Source organism: Mya arenaria, chromosome 5 (assembly GCF_026914265.1).
Source record: "Mya arenaria isolate MELC-2E11 chromosome 5, ASM2691426v1".
Classification (NCBI taxonomy): Eukaryota; Metazoa; Mollusca; class Bivalvia; order Myida; family Myidae; genus Mya; species Mya arenaria.
In genome coordinates this window covers 75,901,188-75,926,468 of record NC_069126.1, presented here as the reverse complement: position 1 = coordinate 75,926,468, position 25,281 = coordinate 75,901,188, and the positions used below count along the sequence as shown (strand labels likewise).

At 36.2% G+C, this 25,281-nt stretch overlaps 1 protein-coding gene across 3 annotated transcripts; it reads right to left on the bottom strand.

The window, feature by feature from the left end:
• Positions 1-24,769, bottom strand: LOC128233465 (uncharacterized). Of its 3 annotated transcripts, none has more exons than XM_052947148.1 (2): positions 24,636-24,769; positions 1-2,753 (listed from the first exon to the last, which is right to left on the bottom strand). In XM_052947148.1, exon 2 carries the CDS (start codon positions 2,705-2,707, stop codon positions 992-994), a length of 1,716 nt encoding a protein of 571 aa, XP_052803108.1. In that variant the 5' UTR covers positions 2,708-2,753; positions 24,636-24,769; the 3' UTR covers positions 1-991. The 3 variants fall into 3 exon arrangements, with proteins under 3 accessions (XP_052803108.1, XP_052803105.1, XP_052803107.1); XM_052947145.1 differs by lacking the exon at positions 24,636-24,769 and adding an exon at positions 21,546-21,821; XM_052947147.1 differs by lacking the exon at positions 24,636-24,769 and adding an exon at positions 6,675-7,062.
• Positions 24,770-25,281: the final 512 nt, after the last annotated feature.

Below are 25,281 nucleotides of genomic sequence, written 5' to 3'. Positions count from 1 at the left end.
TTGAAGTTTATTTTACTTTTGCAAGTAGCAACATTATGAAATATATGAAAGACATAAAACAGCCATTAAACGTGAACGAAATAAGCATGTTTTACCATTGAAGTACATATAAAGGATTGCACTATGAAAAATCTATATACCAGTAACTAGTTCATCCACTTTGTGGTTTAAAGTTACTTTCTAAGAAGTGTAAGATTTACAGGGTTTTTTCACACAACATGTACCGTCAGTTACTGATGGGTGGTTTGTCATGTGATGCCACTACAGTTTTGTTTTCCGTTCATATCAAGTATTTGTCCTTCAAGAATGCAAATGTATCTTAAAAATATTATCACTAACATTGTAAGATAATAAATGATAAACGTTTTCTATGCTGTTCAAAAATCAAACAATGAAAGTGATCAGTCTTCGTTTAAAATGCTGGGCAAAGAAGTAGTATATCTACCATCTTATTTACCTAAGTCGGAACCGTTCAGCCGTGAAACTCTGTATGTGAACTAAACGGCTAAGATGAAATCCTTTAATTGCCAGTAAAAACAATTTGCAATAAAGACCGTGATTACCTTCTGAAGTTCTGGATTTCGAAAACGAAACAATCATAGCAAAGTTAACCATTTAAGCACCGAAATGTTCATCAAATGAATAAGAAATACTTTTGTTTTAGCTGAAAGTTTACTGCGTGTTGAAAAAAAATCCAAAGTTTCTAAGGGCGTTAAGTAATAAGTTTTTAAGTCATAAAATAATAGATGCAGTCTACTTTACATGAAATGTATGTGTTACAATCACAGTACGGCTAGTGCAAACGGTTTAAAGGCATACTTTTTTAATGTAAGACAAAATTTTATTCTTAAACCGAGCTTTGAAACTTCGAACAGAACACTTTTAACAGTGTTAAAAAAAAATAAACAACTGACGAAATAAGCAACTCGGGTATTGAATACCTCATAAATATTATAACAAGCGAGTATAATTACGGAAGTAAGTGATCTTTTCAATGAAAGAACAGCTGTTTATCATAGTTCATTCGAATAAGGTCCCCTAAGAGTCTATTATGACTACGCGATTTGCCTCTATACGGTTCCATGTACACAGGGGTTGGTTGAGGGGCTAAAGGTGCCGGCTTGCCCCGCCCCGTGCGTGATGGCAGGGAACTGGAAGAGTTTCCGGCGGAAGGGAATTTATACAGTTCTCTTTCCTCGTCCGTAAGGGCTTTGTACACGCGACAGTCAAACGATTTGCTTCGCTGACCTGGCGTTTTGCTGGGCTTATCAGTTTTGTCTTTATGTTTTCTTGAAGTCTTTTTCTTTGATCTGCCGTCAGGAGCGGAAACGGAGCGTTCCAGACTTACACGATGCTCCATTTTACTGTTAGTTTTTGCATTTTTGGTACCGGAAGTATCCTCCATGCACTCATAAAACCCGCCGCTGTCGTCGGAACATGACTTGTCGGCGGAAATGTCACTAACTTGACTCGCTGCTGTGGAATATTCCGAAAGACTAGAAACATACGTCATGGACGCTAAATCGCCACTGTCGGCGACATTCTCATCAGTATCTATAGTAACAGTTTCCACATCTTGCACCAGTTTTCGAACATCATGTTTGAGTTGTAGATTTGACTCGATTTTTGATAAATACAATTTATAATCCTCGTGTTCACTGACCCGCGAACGTTCACTGTCACCGGAAGTACTGAGATCATATTCGTATCCGGTTTCGTTTCCGTCCGCATGGTCTTTATGTTTGACAGTTTTGGACTTACGTTTGGTGGTACGTTTTTTATATTTAACAACTTTTTCTTCTTTTATTGCACAATCGTCGGATCTCTCCGACAACGAATCGGGCGTTTGTGTAAAATCGGGGGATCCCGTCAACGTCCGTGAGTTGCTGTCAGGCGTTCCCGTCAAAGTTCGCGAATTACTGTCAGCACCAGGCGAGTCGGCAAAAATACGAAAAGCACAGTTAGTTTGAGCACCTTTGGAAAATGAACACAAATTTGAACTGTTGTTTTGATCATCGATCTGTTCGGTAGCATGTTTAAGCCCCCTTAATGAACTACTTTCACACCGCGTAAGAACAACGGGTGGTGCTTTGGCACTTTCAGCGTTTGCAGAAGATATCCAAGTTGAAACAGGACTACACTGTAAACAGTTTGGATTTTTACAAGTACATTTTGTTTCAACTTTATCACACTTTTCTGACATGTTCTTTTCATCACAATCACGTTTGAATATTTCCACATCCCCACACGGTTTTGAAGTTTGTGAATTGACAAGAGGCACTATCAAATATGGCCCAACTTCTATTGCATTACTAAAATCCACCCTTGAATCTTTAGCCGGTCTCGTATCTCTAATCAAATCAGCTTCTCTGCTGATATCAGTGTCAAACTCAATCTTACTTCGAACATATCGTTCCGGAATTTCATCATATATGTGATTAGAAGTTTCTCTAAAGTTTTGGACTGGAGTTGGCATGCGTGCCCGGAAGTGAAACCTCCCAAAGCTTTGTGGGTAGACGAGCGTCTTTTCGTCGTCTTTAATGATTACACTGTGGCCGTTCTCAGTCTCTTGCAGGATGATTTGCTTCTTCCGGAAGCCATAATCGTCTTCCGGCCGCCCTTTCCGGTGAGGCGATGCTTTGCCGCCTTTTTTCCGGTCCTTTAACCACCGGAACATTTTGGTGAGGCCTCCCTCGCTTCCTGTCATTTTAGGCTAGAGGGATGGGAACCGTCTGAGGAAGGTCATATGAGCTCTGGAAGTAAAGAACACAATGATAAGTTGGTTGGTATTGCATGACTAGATATTCCTTGACATTTGAGTACAAACAACATGCATAGATAGGAAACACGTTAACATATACATGCCTAAAAAGGTATCCTCATGAATTGACAGATCTTTGTTTAAAAAAAACACACAAACGATGAATAACTGCGAAGTATAATGGTCCCCAACATGAAATATTATATGTTTGCGATTACAACCGATCTTATTATTAAACCGAAAATATTGAGCAGGTCTATTAACATGTATATGATTAACGACTTAGTACTGCACATTATGCCCCATAAAATATGGTTTCAACTAAAAGATCCATTTAAGTGAAATAAGACGTTACCACACAGCTGGGAGCATTCATAAAACTCCCAGAACACAGTCAGGTGATAAAAGTCATACTGTAATGTATTATTTAACTTCAACTGAATTCAACTGACGACTAATCATGAAATATTATTCTCCCAAATCATTAAACGCGAAAAACTGTAAAAATGATATCTTTAATTAGGATAGTTTTATTACACTAAATCGTCACACTGCCTGAACAAAACAGTGATAAAAATCGAAAGGTAAAAAACAGAATCATTTACGGACGAGCGGTGAATGCGATGCGTAAAACCCCAGACAAAATCGACCTGTTTTGGAAACTTAAACGAATTAAGGAGGTTTTTTACGCCGATATCAAAGCTATCCAAAAGCAAACACTCCAAACGAGGCCGTAGACCTATCCCACAGATAAGGTAAACCCATACAAGCGGGAGAAGGTTTTCCCTTGATAATCTACAAAACGTCAGGTGTGCACCAAAACATAGATCCATTGTACATTCATTTGATTGATTGAAGTGGATATACATGGGAAATGTATGTGCATACACGCTAATCAAAAGATGAAAGTGCAAATCTCATTTATCGTCAATTTAACAATTTACATATCGAAGTACACGTTCTGTTAAAAATATAAACATGCAGATTGAAACTGTGTTATAATTTAACTACAGCTAATACCGAAAATATAATTTTCAATAAGTTGAACATCTTTTATGGAAGGACGTGCGTGCGTGCGTGCGTGTGTGCGTGAGTGCGAGCGTGCGTGCGTGCGTGTGTGTGTCAATATGACCTATGGTTGTGGTCATAGATAATAGGAGTCAGATTTCTACTCGGCAACTCAACTCAACTCAATTGAACATCTGTTACGGTATATACATGTTGTACCAAAAGTAACACTCTTAATCTACTCTTAATTGTGTACTTTGATACATTATATTTTTAGAAAATAACTCCGAAACCTCGATACCCGACCCACATTTTCGGCCTTTTTACTCCCATTTGCATAGAAGACTGATTATCATTTAACGATGATATCAGGATAGTAACTATTTATTAACACCATACAGAGAAGACCGTGTTATCAGCTCGGCGTACAAATTGCGTCTCAGCTTTAAACGAAATGGTTTCCTCTTTGGCCCTCGTTATGGCAATCTGTTTAAACTCATAACCAAGAAAAGAAGATCCAAGTACATTATTTAGATAGCTCTTTGTGTGTGCCATAACAGGGATGGTTATGCATTAAATACGCCAAGTTATGCTAGATAGGCATCATATAAATGAAATGTATGGGCTAACACATGTAACAACTGATGTGTAGCCTAAAACGTAACCAGAAAAAAAGACCTTAACAACTTTTAAATATGTATACGGATCAAAGGCAGGACCACTAGTTGGGTGCTATTTTCTGTCCTATAGCTTAGCAATGCTCGGTAATGCGTTGACGACTCAATTGGAAGTAAAAATAAGGCAAGGAAAAGGCAAGACGACTTGGAGGAGAACAGAGGTATTCACAGAAGATGCCCTATCGATACAGTCCTCAGGGCGCTTATTTGAATCTAAGAGGTGCTAGTCCCATGGGTCAATTTTAGAAATAAAGACAACGAGTCTATACCACCTTGTAATATTCAAAATGTATAAAGTACTAATACATGGGCATCTTAAGAGCAGGTATTTTAAATGCCAGTTTGTTAGAACTGTGTTGCACTAAACACTAGATCTCCAACCGTTTGTGTGTTGCATGACACATCTACTATTGAATCGCAGAGGACTGCCATATACTGGCACAGAAATTATACATGTAGGATTGCGTGATGACAGTTAATTGAAGAACAAAGACTAGTTAACGTCTTTATTTGTCTGTTAAGGCTGATGGATCACAAACATCAGTTTATATGCAAGAAATAAACAAAACAGCTCGATGATCACTCAAGATAACGCTTCCAAACAGTGGAGTATCAAATCATCAATGGATTAAGACAGGCGATCAAAAACGAATCAGGCTTTGATCAAGATTTTAGCAGATAATCAATCAGTCCGGCTGATTGCACGTTTAAAACGGTAACAGAGGGTCAAGAGCCCGGAAGAGGGAGCCCAAAGAGCCCAGACAGAGAAACCTCGAGCCCGGATTAAAAGAAGCCAGTTTGATAAGATTGATAATGTGATAAAAACATCGACCCGTAAAGGGAGAACTGACAATGTTGAAATGTTCCTAATCCCTTGACGGCCATTATACATTGTCGACCACGGTGGCATATTGCATTAAAAATTGTGAGAACATTAAATTTTCTCAATTTTGTCTTAATCCGATAACGAAATCAGAAGCTGAAAAGGACAGATAGATTAAGATCCACCGTGTCCTTTCATGATGAAGGAAAATAACGAAGCGTGCTTTCAATGATGAACATTATTTGATTGAAAATTTGAATGCCTCGTTTGACTTTAAAGACTTGTGTTACACAAGTTTTTGAATGTCCTGATTTTTGATATTGTGAAACATGTTTTTTCAATGTGTTTCAGCACACTTTTCACGGAATTTGTGAAAATGTGATCAGAGGCTAATCTCATCATTGTGAAATATGTTATAACCGATTGAAAATGTTAAAAAATGGTTCTTGTTGAACTTGCGGTTAAACGACTTCCTGTCACGTGTTAATTAAGAACACCGATGCTTAAATTAATTACCTAGTAAGGACACCGTTCATTTTTTTGCACATTTAATTTTTAGAACAATATTCAGTATTATATAACTGGAACGACCTGGGCCATAACTTATGCTAATTCAGTGTCGCTAGCCATAAAATGGATAAATTAGAAAGCAATTAAAGTTAAAACATGTCAAAATTAAGGCCGTAAAAATGCCCAAGTTGACAGTGTATGAAGATGCTTCGAGGCTCAGATGGTGATCGACAATCCAGTCTTTGTCTTTTCTCATACAAGCCTTTTTGTTTCCCAAGCATTGCTGCATTAAACAAGCTATATAAACCCTCTATTTTGTCTGCATATACATACAACTTTATGAGAAACTGAACTATATGAAAGCGACATGAAAACCGCAGCTGATCATTTATAAAGTGCACGGTACTTCTTGCCATGAAACAGATGTAAAACATCATGGAATGATTATCGATTACCGTGAAGTAATATTAGACGTGCATGTGTTGAGGAAACATGCATTTCAAATTCACGTAGGGCCGTTTTCAGTTAAATGTAACATTCAAGACGTAAATTTAAAATAAATGTCATTCACCAAAATCTATACATCAATATGTTTCGAAACTGCCAGTAAGCTATGTTCTTTTCTTAACAATTACTACACGTAGAGATACATATTTTTAACTCTTATGTTCTAAAGGCTTACTTTAATGTTATATATTCCTAAATTTCACAAAACTGAAACAGCATATTATCACACTTTGAAGCCAAATATCTATGGGCCACCCAAAGGCTGCCTCCAGCCTATTAAAACTGCCTCAACCCTATTAAAGTGCATATCGTCGACCAAGAATCACTACTTATACCAAATTAGTGATTTACTTAACAAGAGAATCCTAAAAATAAACCTAAATTTTACCTGATAAGTCGTGAATTAATCCTAAAACGCACGTTCTACAAACATTGCCAGCACTTTTTGGCGTCAGGAGACAAAAACCAAACGATCAAGACTGTGTTTACAGATATCATATAGCTTCAGTAAAATATCTCATATCTCTGTTCAAAAACTGTTTAACACAATCATATCCTTGTAAATGAATGTCAGCCATTCATCGCAGATCAGTTAAGATTCCCTTGATTTCAATTTATTCTGTACTTGTTTCTTTCTTATCACAAACTTCACATAACCGTCCACATAAATCCGCTATATCAACGGTGTCCTTGTTACTTCTTTGCAATATTTGCACAAAATAAACAAATCTTGAATATCCAAATATCCCAAGTTCAAATTAAACCCTCAACGTTTGCAATAGAAGTGCAATCCGTGACAAGGTAACGTTGTCCTATCTTCAATAATTGAAGTGCGTCTTTTCATTTTATTAAACTAAAATTTTGACAATAGCGCGATGTGAAATCTCGCTCGGATCGTATAGCTCGCGTGACCTGACTTGGTCACAGTGTTATCCAATTAAGGCTTTATGATGTTTTACCATTCGAGTTAAGGCCAATATTTCAACTGGTTACCTGTCCGTCTGTCAACACTGTCAACATTTGAAGTATAGTATTCCATAAATCAAATTAGTCTAAAAAATAATACATTTTAATTTCATAGCAGTTAAACGTTTAATAATTAATTAAGGTCAATGGGACAAAAAAATTAAACAATACTGAAAGAGGATCATGATTTATGCGTAAGTGATAATTTACCTACAATTGTAATAATTATCATACGATAATATATGCGACTTCTTATACATCATTTTTCAGGTGGGAAAAAGCATTTGCACATGAAGAAAGACAAGTTTCGAATAATGCAGGGGAAACAGTGACACATTTGAAACAACAGGAGTCAACACTCAAACTAAAAGGCCTACAAGACATACAGAGAGAGACGCATACGAAACAAACAAGATATCAAGCAACACAGACAAAGATACCTAAAAGCCAAGACAGAGACACACACGATACACACAAGAGATCAAGCAAGGCAGACTAAGACATGTTCAAGACAAATAGAGACGCGCAAGAAATGTACACAGTTTGAAACAGTTAAAACACGTACATCAGCCGTATTCATAAAACATCTGAGTTGAATATTTAACAAAATACGATATATGAATATGAAATACGATGTACTTTTCCTGAAATGGATTCATTTGAATTTGAAATTAAGTTCTTTTTTGGCTTATTTGCATAAAATTGATTTTTTAGCTTTGAAAAAGGCAGATTTCCACTAAGGTGAAACTATAACCTAAGTTGCTTTGAGCATGAACACACAAACACAGAAGCAAGTATTTTCAAACACGGAATACAATATTTCGCCTAGGTCTTTAAGTTATCATCATAATCCACAATGATCATATCATATACTAAAGCCACGCAACACTGCTCAGCTGAAGTCCTGTATAAAATTGGAGGAAGGCCGAGACATCAGCAATAATATTATTAATTCAAACCGGCTGAATAAGGCGCTGTATTCATTCAACATGTCAGTCGAGTACAAAATTACATATTAAATAATTTAAGATAAAACGATTCAGGTCATATCATTATTAAACATATGCCGTTTGTCAAAAACTTGTCTTGTTTATGGTTTATTTTGAGTGAAAAGAGAAAATAGGGGAAAATAAAAACATTAAAAGGCAGCCAGATAGAAAATGATCTTAATGCTGATTCGGTTTAACATGGCGTGAATAAAAAGTCTTCACCAATTCATGAAGAAAACACCTTGCGTAAAGAAATTCTTAACATCTTTTCAGATATAGTATTATTACCGACCAACTGGTCATTGGCTTAAAGCAAACATTGGTAATTGCATATCATAACAGAGGGCAAAAACAACACATTGGTCATCGATTATAACAACGTTCGTCGACAAGCAAGACGTTGATTATTGGATATCACGGTTTAAAGGACTATATAAGATACGAATAACCATCATGTCCCGGTGATAATTTTGAGGCTGGGCTAACACGAATACGGTCTAAAACTCATTTTGGGACAATAAGCCATTTGGTTTCCTATAGCAAACGTGCCAGACAACAGGGTCGTTTCGGCTTATACCCGGCTCCAGTGACTTTTACGGACTTAAGGTGACAATGCCCAGTCAAATACGGGCAAATGTTCCAAACCTCATAAGTAATATTGCTCCTGAGACCTGAACTCCATAATCTCGCTGAGAGATATACTTTATCCAGCGAAGATATAATCAAACCTTTCTGATCAATGGGGAAGTCCGGATCTTGTGTTTCACAGACCAGGTGTTGAAAACAAAAATCCACTGTATCGAATGCCTTAAAACAAAACTGTAATCTGAATCGGATTGAGGTAGAGCTCAGTACATACGAAGGAATTATGGTAGAGCTCGTTACACAAGGAGGTCACATAAGGCCATGGGAAGGCGACGGTCGCAAGGAGTGATGCAGGATTGTGGGATTGAGACCTGGATTACTGCGCACTGCAGCTTATCAGCAGGAAGGAAAATGCGCATTAGGAGAAGGCAGTTTAAGGGAAAATACGGTGTAATTAAAGTGTTAATTGGTGCAAAGTGACCAAAACGTAGTCCCAATAAATAGTATGTTACAGTAATGTTACTTTATATAGGTATATCAACATTTTCTTATGAAGATGCTTACGTTGCTTGATTACCTTTCTGACTACTGAAATCAGGCTTATAGAAAGATGTTTTAACAAAACTTTTATCAACCACAAAAAGCTGATACAAAACTGCACCCAATGACCAATTACACATTCATTTCATACGTCTGACTGAATGTGCAGCTGATAAACATATACAAATGTTACGATTAAAGATACCAATTGCACATTTCAGCATCATGATATCAGAGTGACAAAACTTTCTCATTACAGTCCCACCCAGTGACAGCTAATGTACTGCAGCAGATTTCCTTATTGAAATGGTTTTATCTGTGTGAAAAAGGAATGTTAAAAGATGAGGAGATTGATTTACCATTTCAAGATGTATATCAGAACATTTGAAACAAGATACACGTGTGAAGTGGTGAAAAAGGTTTTGACAGTAAAGTTATATATTCACATGTCAATAGTGCCATTTTTCATCAAAAGGTGTTTAAATTTGATAACAGATACGTAAATAAAACTCTAATTATCAGATAATTGTGAACTGACAGACAATCTTGCTGTTATGCATGTCACCGGATGATCTCATAGTTACAATAAACTATTTTGCAGACCTGCTTTCTCAATGCCTCAAAATCCACATGTTTCGTTTAAGGTCACACATGTTTCGAGAAACAGCTATCATGTTAAAACAATCAGATTCAAAATAACGCTAATGTAGATTGAATGCAGATAAAGATAAAGAAACACTTACCAAAGAATTTGTGAAACAATGAGAAATTATCCGATCTACAGTTGAAATCACTGTGACAACCCAAGATAATGATTGTATCGCTGAGATTATTCCATATGCCATGAAACATTTGGCAGTTGTTTAAATAAAGCGTATGATCATTACTTTTATTAAAAAGTTCAAAACTGACATTGACAGTCATCAATTAACATTCAATCGCCAAAACGGGAAAGGTGTCCTAAAGATTTAGATAACATAAAACGTCCACTGTTTGAGGCCCAAATTTATACTATCTGTAGGATGCCTGCTATATACCAATAACTCACTGAATGTTTATCTAACAACAACCATTGTAATATTGAGACAAAAAGGTGCAATAATTATTGAAAAATTGAACACAAAGAACATGAAAGGCGAGAGACCTTTCCCCTGCGGTCATCCACCATGATAGCGACGTTCGGCACACGAGTCCCATCAACGACTCTTTATCTTTGAAGTCAACCATTATCATAATTGTGTATCTGTGAAAAATGAAACCTCATTTGCAAAATTACCGTAATGCACAGATGAATATGTGTGATATTGTAACTTTGATGCATACCGCTAGACTATCTACCAGTATACAGCAGTTTATGACACAAAGGTTTCAGTTGAATTTGATACTGAGAAGAAAAAACATCTGAATTCATACATCGTCTACACAAGTTTTAATCGCTGGACAACGGAGTGATTATTTAAGAAGGGACATGATAAAGCACCCAAATCTTACATGTATTCTACGCCTGAATGGAATCATTGCAATCACTAAGTTTGTCTAGACATTTCACAGATCAGAATGATATATAAACCTCAAAAATCCATAAATTCTTGATAATAATGCAAAATTTCAAATTTTTGAGTTCCGGAGAACTGTCCATGTGCCAAACAACTAGTCAATATAGGTTATGTAAATGTACTACGTGAGTTTCGGAGGTCGCGCCTCCTATACATTTGTTTTTCCATTCTTCAAAAGAGATATTGCCATTTAATTGAAGATGAAATCCATTATATAACTATCACTGTATTTGTGTTTGCTTGTTTTATTATGATATCCGATTCCAGCTTGAACTAAAAGTGGAATCCGGTTGTTGGCAACCAGAATATTGCCCATATGGCCCAGAATCCAGCGTACCACAAGGGTGGGGTAGCGACACCCCCGTTTATAGAATGTTTGTGAACGGGAAAACAGGCCCAATTAACTTGGTGTTACAATACATATAGTAACAGTATAAATAGTCTTGATGAAATTTCGCTACATTGCATTACCAGTCATTTCAACATTGCAATAAAAACAAACACTGACAAAAGTTATTAATGTTTAAAGTCTTAAATGTCCAAATTTTCTTCAGCTGTTGCAATGATATCATTGCAAAAATATGCGGATAGGTCGACTGAAAAAATGTGTTTAATTAAAATAACAAAACAGTACAACACTTGTTAATAAATCTGATATAAAAACTAAATCAGATAGCAAAATAGTTTGTAGTCGAGGTTAAGACATTGTGTCATTAATACACATCTAGTATGAATACCCATAATGACTATCACATAAATAGCATTGATCCGAAATGATAATAGATCAATTTACTTTCAACTCTGTTCATTGTATTTGCTTTAAGCAATTACTTGAATCATAGAAAACATGAAAACATTGCTGTTTAATAGATATATAGATACATAGAAAGCGGCTTGTATGAAAAGTGATTTAAGTATAGCGATTTATACATGAAAAATGTCGGTTTAAGGCGATAGTTAAGGTCAAATTGCCCTGGGAGTAATACTGGTTATTTATATCCATGAATTGCCTTATAAGTTATAAATGACTAGTGTCGAATTGAACATTTATATTACGGACACTGTGCTTACACGTCAGCAGGTTTCTAGATACAGATAGAACATATTCCTTTTTTATATTCTACATGAATACATGCATTCTGAAAAGGGAAGTAAAAAATAAGTGAAAAAACAGCCTCGGTTTGGTTCAGGATATATCAAGAATTATAATGGCATGTACATGGGCACTGAGTTTCCCCGCCTCTTGGGTTACATTTCCGTTTACCACAGAACATTAAAATCCAGAGAAAAGTTTTGAATAAATTGGCTCAATTATGCAATGACACGTACAGAAAAAGCTAATTTTTAAAACTCTCAAGATAAGGTCAATGACAAGGTCATTCTGAATAAACATGGATCTTCATACACCACCCAAAATGCTTTTTAACCGTAGTTTTGATGATGTCATTACTTTAAAACGCTTAACCTCAACTATAAGCAGGTATAAAGCTGTCTGCCCAAAAACATCTTCATGATAAAAAGACCACCTAATGTGGCGTCGTGTAGTCTTTAAAAGGTTTCAAGTAAACACACAAAGCACTTCTAAATCAACAACTGCCCCCTAAATAATCGATTTAAAGTGAGCATTTGACCCCGTCTGTAATCAATTGTATTTACCCAACAATTTTATAACTTTTGTCACCATGGTTAAACCAATTAAAGCATAAGACCAGACATACACAGGACAAGAAGTGTTTATAGGAGTAGCCTAATTAAAGAACGGTTTAATCTTTGACCCCCAATGGTTTCGCCAAGGTGCCGTATTGTTGCCCTTTCTTTACATTATAAAAGAATCATAGAACGATGACATTTTGCTCATAATGGAAACGAAACTTGATAGTGGATGTTACGACTCGGGCGCAGAATAGCGATTTATTCATGATGAAAATATTAAACCAAATCAGCGCCATCTATTAAAACCATCTTGTTTTGAAGGTTACAAAGAGTCTTCAGATGTATAATTATCATAAAAATCTTATTTGATATAACAATAGTCATTTGATTACATGCCGCATGGCATCCCGCGTTGGTTTTCAATTAAAACATGCTAAGTTGATAATAAATTTAAGATTGGTTGTTCATTTCAACGACATTGAGCTCAGGCGAAATATATTCCTAATAAACACTCTTTGTCAATTAGCCAGACATATTCAACGCAGAAAAATAATGAAATTCATTTTACACAGCTTATAATTTTGACAAATGTTTTCACTTGAGTCAGACAAGTATGAAATAAAATGCACTTATAAACCGCTCCATTATGAGGTCCATGGTTTGTAAGATCGGTTTAAAACGCATAAAAATAAATAACCAGTAAATGCGAACGAGGTTTAGTGTGGAAAATTATAAATTCGAGCTCATTATGTGAAATGAAGCGTTTTATAGCTGGTATCATCCAAATTTGATACATTATATTTCATATGTCTTCATACCTGTAACAACGATGAAAACAGAGATAAAATGAAAATTGAGACATACCTTTTAGTAAGTTGCCGACACTATTATAAACTGAATATGTACTTACATATAGCACATTTATGAAAGTTATGATATATTGGTAAAAGTATGATAATAAATGTACTCAATCAGAACATTACATCTTAAACATCGTATTAAGATTGACACAGATAGTACCGATAAATATCTCTTCGAAGAGGAAATGAGACATTTCTGAGTTATCGAATATTTAAGGTTACTGTATGAATAGCTTTAAAACATTTCGCGCGTCCATAATTCTATTAAAATGACAGTTATACCTTTCAGAAAACAGACTTATAGAAACGGCTTATGGAAATCCCTTATTGAAAAGGCACAAAAGGACAAAGTGAAAGAGGGTGTTTCAGAAAGTGTCACTGCTATGAAAGAAATTCATTTAGGGGACTAAGAGACCTATTAAGGTTGTTCCAACGATCCGGACTTACAGCAAGCACTTAGCAAGTCCTCTAACAGTGTATCACATTTCGTTACATCTTAAGTAACTGCAACCATTTGATATGACTGAAGGAAAACTTGTGACAGAGATTTGCATTGAAGAATAGAACAGCAATGTTCCAGATATCGGCGATTTTCAAGCTGAAGTATTATTATCGAATTGTAAAATATTACCATTGGAACCATTGTAGTTAGACTCCTTATTAAGATGGTTTTTTTTCCATTGGCAGGAAATAGGTTGAACCTGGTGACATCAAAGAGTTGTCCGCGTTCTATCGAAGGTAGAACCAATCAATTGTTAATTTCCATGCGATTACCATGTCATGTGACTATAAAGCCAATCTCCTTACCGAGCGATGACTGTGAAACGGTTATATCTTCTTTTTTATTGAATTTCAATTGGACTTCTCGCCTTCATTTCTCGATCCGTTATATATATAGCAACATACGTTCAGTCAGTACGCCTTCCTAGGGTCGTAGGGTGCGCTAGATCTCGTGCTTCCTGTCAAGATTATAATCTCTTGACCATCACCGATGGTATTATAAAGTATCATTGTTCATTCCTAACGATACTAGGATTGACCCAAATTGTTACGGATGCCGTGAAATAAAAAATCCCCGTAATGTTAGACCCCGCAGAGAGACCAACGTCGTGTGTCCCGTAGCCCAGTGACTTAATTGGATTGGATTCTTTTTTATTATTCAAGCCACATTTCCACAACAATAGGATCAACTGTTGACAGCGATGACAAGAAAGAAGGAAAAAGCAATTTCCATGATTGTGAATTATTTTAACCGGAAATAGACAACGGGACGGTGCGGCATTTCCCGCGGAGACGGGTCGTCCAGAATTAAGGTCAAAGGCCAATGGGCTAATAATTCAGCCCGATAAATTGAACCCTTAAAGCATCAAGAAATAATTGTGTTTTATGAAGTGTATAACAACTATCATCTGATAGCATCACAAAAATCCCTTAGCTCTTATTGTACCCGATGTACCATAATGTGAACTCTGGTAACCCCATAATATTGATTATTCAGGGGTGCCAAAGCAAATTTGTAAAAAAGAGGAAACTAGCACGAAATATGATTATACCAAGAAAAGGCAACAATTTGTTTTTAGTTTTGAGGCCAAAAAAGAGGAAATCATCTGAAAAGAGGAACATGACATCCCTTTTTTATTTGGAACGGTTAATGTGTAGATATATAATCTGTAAATGCTACACCGATAAAAAATCTTTAGAACACGGTGTTTTGACCTTGAAATATTCATAAACAAATCTGTCATTTCAATTTCGATTTTAATTTATATCAAGAAAAAATATATATCACTTTATCCGTCAAGCAGTTTCTGTAATTTATTTTACATATTAGTAACCATCTCAGATTACACAAAATGTATATGAGGTCACAAGTTATTAAATTTAACATTATGGCCAATGATATGATACATGGAAACACTTATTTGAACATGGGAAACCTCAAGCTAATTGATTGAGCAACTAGCGCACGTACTCGTACTAATGTGAAGTAAACACAAAATGCCACGTGCCAGTGTTTGAAATAAATAAAATTATAATATAATGCTGATGAAGGAAATAGCTTAATTACCTGGTAACGATATATAAATATACATGCTTATTGAATAAAGTTGTAATTATTAACATCAAAGAGACAGGCGTTGAACAGAAACATGATACGACAGGTCATCTTTGGGATATGATTTCTTCTTTCTCAAAGGTAAACAGGGTTCGCTCTTGTTTGCACGGACAACAAAGGGAAAATTGATGTTACGATGCACATTAAATCGCAATTAATGAAAACACTAAACAGGGGTTCCCTCTGTAAATATTGACGACAAACAAGAATATTGACAGACAGTGCGAGCTTACCACTTAAGGAATAGGCTTTTAGAATATTCCATACAAGAATTATGCAAGTTAATCTATGGGTAAACATCCCACATCATTGGGCGATGATTCGACATTTTATTTAAATAAAATATACAAAGAGTTAATGTGGATCAGTCATGAGAAAAAGTGGTCTTTCACACATGTATCTCTTGTAAGCCAATGCGCTTTTGGTGCAGATTTGTTTAAATGAAAGATATCTTTTTTTTAAACCTTGATATAATGGTAACATTGAAAACAACTTAACTGAATTCTACATTAACAAGGCAGTTATGGTGTAATGTTAACGAGGTTTTTAAGTACAAACTTATATTCGTACCTGGTTGCACGACAATTCAAACTTTGTGGTGGTTAAAGTAAAACAACGGAAACAAAATGTGCATACCAACAATGACTTTGATTATTATACTCGTGTTTCGCTCAACCTTCTAATAATAAGCCTTTAAGACGTTTTTGGAGAAAACTTGTAAAACATATTTCCATCAATGGTATTAAAGCTGCAGTCTCACAGATTGACCGTTTTGACACACTTTTTTATTGCTTGTCTTGGAATGAGCCTATCATTGCGTAAATGTCTGAAAACCTGTAATAGAACAATTCTGCTGACACAAGATCAGATCGCAGTTTTTCATAGTTACGTTCAAAACAATGATACTGTATGGCTAAAAGCCTTACTACCGCATAAAGACAATTTTTGACAGTTTCCCAAAACAATTGAGATTTGTTCTGTTTTTTGTATTGAGTCATCTTATATGACTGATTTGAAGGCATTGGTACCAAAAACGGCTGTTTCTGAGACAAAACTAAAATATGTTTATCTGTGAGAGTGCAGCTTTAAACGTTGCATTTTGTCGAGGCCCTGTTAATACCCCCAACTTAGTAAATACAGATACAAATCAGTGGGACATCAAAGGTCATATATCTGAGGGACAAAACGTCCAAATTTTATAGTTTCAGTCCAAAGGCGAAAACATGACCCTAACATTCTTGTGGTAAATGCAACCCCATCAAGAGACAATAAAATCACTGGTCATTTATATATTGTCAGTTTAAGGCATTTTGTTAAAAAGATGTCAAAAAGGTAATTCATTTTATACGGTTTGTTATGGACTAACACGATATCTGTCAACAAATGGTCAATGTTTAATTATCTTTGAAAAGATTTAGTCATCGATTATGTCACAACAATGTTAACTGATAAATACACCTGTATTAAGGAACAATATTTTGTCCGAAAATCAAACATCCGTTGTATATCAACAAATCCCTAAATTAAATAATAGTGATGTGACACTTTAATTTGAAATATTTGAAAAAAGGAAACAGTGTCTAGACATCTGGGCCTTCGATGATGTCCTTGCAATTATGTAAGGACGACTTTTTATTTTCAAATAATATTCAGAGATTCATAATTACTTATTTTATATTTCACTGTGTGACCTTGAAAAAATAATATACCCAAAGAAACAAAAATGTACTTTATCATGACCTGTGTGGTAAAAAGTACCCCACATCGAAGTTATTTAGTTTTCATTAAATCTGAATAATTTCTTACCCATGTGAACTTAAATGATAATAATTATGATATATGGAAAAACATTTAAGATATATGAAAACACTCTTAAATCAGTTTTCTCACGGACTTTATAGAAGTCATTCACATTTTCATTAGCTTCACTTAGATCGTGATAATCTGCTTTTCAATCGCCCAATGTCTGATTTGGTTCAAATGCTCTGCATTAAAGGTCTCCAACCGAGGTATTGACGTTATTTCTTGGATCACCACCACTTTCACGTGCTTTGGCAAAATTATAATGAATTGATGAGCAGAGAGACTATCAAGCTTGATGTTTGAATACACGCAGGGATTTTAATAAACTTAAAACATGTGCGGGAATTTCATTCTTATTAAGTGCTCAATCATCAGCAGGGAGCCTGGTTATGTTACAAATAAGTGTGGACCTTGTTCAGAAAGTGTAGGTTTCGATTTAAATAACTCATGGAAATGAATAGATAATGCAGATTTGAATCTTTGAAGTCGTTTTTGAGGTCTTACTAACTTCATGACAAAAACTCATCATCGTCTATACAGACTGAAGGACATTGAGGTACTCGGACTTTGTTTTTATCTGCAAATCTTTATTGACCAGGTGCTTGTTTTTCCGTTCTTTGATCATAGTCCCCAGGTGATTGGTGCACGCACGCGACATTTAGGCTAATAACCACTGATTCTCATGCGCATTCAGACCTCCGTGCGATTATAACACTTTCAATCGCCTCTATTAGAGGTTTTGCCGGAAGAATATTCTATAAGAAAGGATTTATGAAAGTATATCGTTATTCTTGTCTCGTTTCACTCGAGGTGCACCTGAAGACTCATCAATTTTCAGTGTTTCCGTCTTAATGCCCCTGATCTGAAGACCCGTCCCTAATTGCTATCCCTGGTTCCCAATCAAAACTCCCAAAGAAAGGGTCTAATTTAGCGACGGTAATAAATCATCGTTGTCATCAGCAGCTTTTTCAGACTAATAACCTCGTGCGGTTGCTACGCCGGGCTAGAACATCGCCTGACACGGAAGATATCGTACTTTGAAACCCGTAGAACGGTGCAACATAAACGGAATGACTTGTAGACGTTTAATGTCTAGATAAATACACACTTTCTAGATCCGAGCGATAACTTTAACCGCCGGTGATACTATAAAGCTCCGATTACTCTTAACTGAACAAGTCCAAAGTGTTCATATTAAATACAGTGAAAGAGACCATGGTCTTAACTAAATGCGCAGCTGAATGACTGATAGAGACTCTTTATATCCTAAAAACTATATCATATTTCACAAAAAGTAACTGCCTTTTGATCGCAGAAGCAAAGACTGGTGCAGATTTATGACTTACAAAACGCTTTGATATGCACTTATAATTAATAGAGGGCGTGTAACGTGTCGATAGCTATCAGTCCATCGACCCTGGCGTTACAATAGACGAGGCCATCGTTGCAAAGGATCTGGAAGGACTTGCACCGTTGCGACATTGGAAGAGAAGACTATGCATTATATCATACATCTAGTAAACGTTGCAAGTTTTAGGGACTTAGGTATGATTGATACGATAATCATGCTTTAATCAAATAAAAAAGCAACGTACACATAAACAAAGTCAAGTAAACTCTACCCAGTTCTAGTTTTAGACGCCAGGAAAGAAATAATCATAGCAACGTCAAAAGCACCAAGTCTATTCTTAAACGAAGTTGAGCTTAAACTCTAACGACCCACTTCAGAAAATTGTCATATACATGGGATAAACCATAAGACAGCATTACAAACATAATAGCTATAATAACTATAACGTTCAGCATAAAGCATAAGGTTCTGCATGATAATACACTATATCGGTGTACATGCGAACGAACAGTAGGCTTATGACAAGCACCGAGCCTCTAAGCCTCCCGCAGCCTGTTGCCTTATGATGGAAGAGAACTCAAGTATCAGGGTGACAGGTGGCATCGTACAAGTCCTTGTAGGTGACATAGCTTCACTGGCTCCTAAGCAGAACTTGTAATGGTCAATGAATTCTATCAGTGATTTTGATTTCAGAAATGATGCTTTATAATGATCCAGAACTTTCAAAAAGAGAGAATCCGTTGCCCTCTAATAATCCAGCGAACAACAAGCTCGTGGTTCATAAGGAATCTAACCTTTTATTAACGCTTTATTTCCTCTGCTAGATGGTAACACGGACCTATAAACGGTTTATAGGTGCTAGATAGTAATAAAAAATGATTGTCGATTATTTGTCTTCATATCTATTGATTGATCATGTTTAATTCAGCTGATTGTTGCAGCTCTGTGATTCTTGATTGTCAGGAGAGGTGGAGAGATAACTTCATACATGATTTATGCGCTGACACAGTGAGTGCATTTAAGTACATGTACTTTCTTTAGTAATTTTATTGTTGTACACACTGGAATTATGATTTATGCCAACTTCGTTTGACAATTTAATTATAAACATTAGGACACTTATATGTGGAATCGTGACCTGTTGATGATGATGGTGGTGGTGGTGGTGGTGATGATGATGATGATGGTGCTGGTGTTGTTGTTGTTGTTGGTGGTGGTGGTGGTGATGATGATGATGATGATGATGATGATGATGATGATGATGATGATGATGATGATGATGATGATGATGATGGTAGTGATGATGATGATGATGATGATGATCATGATGATGATCATAATAATGGTGTTGGTTGTGGTGGCGCTGAAGGTGATGTTGGTGTTGGTGTTGTTGCTGCTGCTGATGATGATTATTACTTATCCATAGAGTCATTGTTAACTTTCTGAAATACCACAAAAAAAACTTGTGTTTCACCAACCTACACACTTCGAGACAAGCTGAAGCCCAGACGTCTAAATTTCACTCTCTGTTACCGCGTATGAGCGATTACGTTACGCTCGTTACGCTAACGAAACGTGCTGATATTAACACAATACCCGGCGTGACGGATGGTCTATGGGCTGATTATTATGCAAACAGCAAGCCTTGACTCGGGCTAATCCATCATTTTCAGGTTTCAAAAACCCTCAGCTGCATTGAGGAATATTGTTGATTGCTAAGTAAACTTTCAATGTTATCTCTTCATGTGTGACAACGTTGTTTTCGTAACATGTCAGGTGCGTTGCAATATTTGCAAAGTTGCAAACATGACTGATTAAAGCGTTATATCATTCACGAAAAGTACGAAAATACGAGTTGCTAGTTTTTAAAGAATATGGTAATCTTTGTATTTATTAACTGGAGAAAAGGCATATAATAATGCATTAATGCAACTACATGTATTATTTAGGAATATGCGGAACACATATAATGAAAATAATGACTGGAGAATATGCAACACACATACTGTGTACTAGCCCTTCAAACAAATTACAAGTGTCATGAGAACCACGACACAGCTGATGGAAGCTAGTATACTCACATTGGGCCCACTTCAGGCTCGAAACTACTACAGTCTGTTAGGATTGAGCTAGCCCACTTCAGGCTCGAAACTACTACAGTCTGTTAGGATTGAGCTAAACCACTTCAGGCCCGAAACTACTAAAGTCTGTTAGGATTGAGCTAAGCTCTTCGGACTCCACCCATTTTGAACAGCCCCATTGCATACCATACCCCAATAAAATGCAACATGTCGAATTTTAATCCTTAAATGTTTTTTTCTTCTATATTATTCAATAAAAACAAGTCTGAGTAAGAACAATTGCTTTTCAAAATAAGCTATTTAAATCTGTTAAACTTAAAAGAAATCGGTGCATGATATATTTTGTGTATCAGCCATCTTTGTCTAAAAGTACGGAAATTACAATATTTACGTCAACGATCGAATTATTTCCCCTCATGATACCAAAATACTTCAAATTTATAATCATGTTAACAATTAACTTAGTAAGAACAAAAAGAATAGAACAACGACAACATAACCAACAACAACACCAACAACAAATATATCGCTTGTGCCAACTGGGGCAAATCAGGAAACATACCAAGAAGAGACTAAACTTCGACACGAAGAAGCTGACTGAGATGCTTAACTGATTCCATTCGATAAGTCATCGATAATACCACACCTTTCCATGACAATAACATTAATGACAAGTATCCCGTACTATTAGAGTTTATTATCCAGCAAAGCATTAAGTCATAGCTATATACGAGTAGAATATTTTGATCTGTAACATACCTGGCTAAATAACGTTGTCCTAAACTCCGCCAGTCACTGTTCAACAAAAACCAAGATGGAGATTAAACACAACTATATCCCTTTGATTTCACTCATTAATAAAAATTCAAAATTGTTACAGAAATCCAAAGACTGTATTCTTTTCCTTTAAAATACGACTTTCAATGAAGAATTAAAATCACGACACTGAGCTATCACCGAGCTTCACTTTTCCAATGTCGAGATAGCGAGTGAATAAACCCATATCGGGATCACCTTCACCATTTTCATTCAACGCCCGACTTAACCAAGCGATGGTGGCTTTCCCAATATAGACAAGCAATAAAAGCAGTCGTATTAGCTTTTAAAAGGAGTAATATGGTAAAATAATATGCTCCAATTAATAAAATGATACATAAAAAGTTAAAATGTTTTGTTATATTTAAAAAAGGAGGGAACAGCACAACTTCGGCAAAATCTAAGCTAATGTAAACAAGAGTTAGTAAGTAAGCAGGGATAAACATTTAAAGACTATTTCCACATAGTTAAAAAAGGGTAGACCAAAAAGGTTGACCTAATGGTCAACCCCACCCACCTCTTACAAAAATGATCCCTTAGTCGGGATGGAAAGAAGTCACACAAAAATGATACATTTAGGTATTCAGATTAGAAACTTGTAGGTATTTAGTTCACAAACCCTAAAATTGAGACATTGATACTCACAAACCACATGTTTTGTTATTTTCAAACTCTTTCAGAAGATTCAGATATACATTCAAGGAGTTTTTGTTTCATTTCAGTATGTTCGCTGCAGAGTGGCGGGCTAATGAGCGGTTTTAACTATAAGGTCTAAAATAGTCTTAACCGTTTTGGAAGACATGGGAATGGGCAGACGAGGGTGCCAAATCGAAGTTCAATATTAAACTAGGGCTAAGTGGGCTCTCAAGCCTCTGAGAAACCCCGAGGTGAGCACTCGTTACAAGCGTCTTTGTGACACTGTTTGCTCATTCATTATGTGAAAGAGGAAAATAAATATTTAGAGATAACCCTTGCTAATAGATTTTTCGAATGATAAACGTTTAGACATGATTACATTAAATTTAGACCATATCTGATTTGGTCTTTGTCAATATTGGCAAGCTATTGATTTAAAAGACAAAAAGGTATGAACATAAAAATCTTACACCAGAGACAATTTTACGCAGTTTGATTTATGAGGATAGCAAAAAACGCAATTACAAGTGCAAACGAAAATACATTTGCCCACATAAATGGTAAAATTAATGAGTATAGCTACCAAAATGTTGGCTTGCAGTTAGATATTATTTAATGTTTAACCATACAATACTTTCTATACCTGTGCTGTTAATCACGTTTTTTTTTGTCTCTTTTAATATAAATGTAAGTACTTATTTCAAGAAATTATGCTATTCGGAGGTCACCCTATAGTCTGCTTATGCCATACTAGTCCATGACCCACCACTACTGATATCTAGTCTAGTCCAAAGTATTTACTGGGGATGGGTTTTACTAAAAGCCACCTTAGAATACAAAAAAACAACAACCTTAATACCACTAAGATTTCACAAGTAATACCAGAAACAGAGATTTGACAAATTCACCATCAGAAAAGGAAATGCATGCCATGTTCATTGTACCATGATATTACATTTGCTCACTTAACAAAACTCATCAAATGTTAGTTGGGCAACAACTTTAACGTAAGAACAACAGTATAACCAGACAATGGTTTTCGCGCGAGTGTGTACGTGTGTCCTAGTGAAAAATGGACTGTCAGGACTTATAGCTGTGTGATAAATGGTTACCAGCCGGGGTTTGATGGCTATAATCACCGGTTAGCAATGTTCGTTGTGCTCGTGCGACACCTGTCAGCGCTGGCTGGGGATAGCGGGAGAAACTAAGGGAACTAGACGTCATTTCGTATCCTAGACATTTCGTACCCTCCGACTTTAATTAAGTGATTATGCAGAGAAAAGGTAATGCGAACCATTTTAAATAAAGGTAGCTTATGTCATTTAAGTAAATTTACCAGGGGTTTAACTTTTCAGTTGGAAAGAAGAGCGTATTTACTATAGAAAAAACCCCATTTACAACGGGTTCTCTTCTCAATTTAAGCATAGCCACTGATAAATCCATATGGAAATGCCTTATGCTCCATTCAACCGTAATACCCAACAGAAGTTGAAGTACAATGTATCCAGACTCCACGTGCCTGTGTCACGCGACCCGTCCAGATGTCTGCGTCACCATTGACACCACACATGTCAGGCCTTCTTGTAATAGAGAACGACTTCGGGAAGACAGTGGTTCCACACAATTTTAAATTAAAAAGTCGTATGTATACGATATTGTCATTAATGTATTATGCAGATATGGCTTCCAAAAAGGCCACCATGATATATACAAAACCAAACGCTGAAACAGTGCAAATGCAGACTAGACAGTCCAATTCTACCGGGCAGATGTTTCTGTCACCACCAACGCTCGCTATTATCATGCTAAACCCACGATTTATCTCATTACCCGCCTATTTCTGATGTAACTCGCCAAATAAATACCAGGCTTCCTCCATCTAATACCCATTTATCAGGCTCGAACATTAATAACTTATCAAACGAGGTTTGTTCAAGGCGATATGGTACAATAATGGTGGAATGGAAGCTGTGAAGTTCCCATGTACCAGGTTGTCGTTTTCCGGGTACGGGTAATCATGGGGTTGCAATGCAAATTTTAGATTCTTAATGTACTAAAAGGTTTTAATAAGAATCTGAACGACAAATGGCGTTCTTAAAAGAATTCCTTACGTCGTCGGAAAGTACGTGCCACCCTTTGCGTTACAGAATGACATTCTACGGCACTAAGTCGGCATTCCGACGATGAGTACAATTTCTCGCTTTAAAACGACCAGGAATCGCCACCATTCCATATTTGTTTTAATTCTGACATATAGCATATGAGCGACATATAAGGTACGATCGAGCGGTTTAAAGCACTTGTATGACATCAACTTAGTGGATCGTCTATTCAGCAAAATAAAATGTTATACGATATCGCAAAGAAGTAAGTATTAACATAAACAGCATTACTTACAGTTTCACGCTATGTCACGGTATTCCAGACGTATACAGTTACTTCCCACACTTTCCATTAAAAGTATAAAACACTAAGTGAAGTTACAGTGTCTATAGCATGTTATTGTCAACTGCACGTTGATGTACGTCCCGAATAGATATAAAGCAGCCATGCGCTACAACTGACAGCCAGGTGAGCGGATTTTGTCACCAATCATGTGAAGTTGTCGCCCTTTAATTGGTGGCTTTCTTTGGTCATCAGCAGACGAGTGGTCGCCGCCTTTATCAACATTTTGAATAGAAACCTGTGAAAGTGGAATCAATAGTTTCCGCTCAATGTATGTCAGATAAATAAAACGTGCTTTCACATCTGCTATAATATTAAAATTTCACAAACGCTATACACTTTATATAGATGCATTCATGAGTGTAATAAGGACGATATTATTATGCATATAAGTCTTACGAAACGTCTTTCTGCTTTATTCTTGTCGTCTGAACATTTTTTTTTCAAATTGCTTAAAACCAAAAGAGCAACGATTGATCAAGAATTTCGATGCGATTTCCTAAACTCGTAATATATCTCAAGAGGCATGGACATATTCATTGAAATAAATAAACTTGTAGTACATGACAGCGTTTGGGGCTACAATAAGGTGTGCTAT

Coding starts and splice junctions, on each gene's coding strand:
- LOC128233465 (XM_052947148.1), bottom strand. CDS start 2,707: ATGACAGGAAGCGAGGGAGGCCTCACCAAAATGTTCCGGTGGTTAAAG.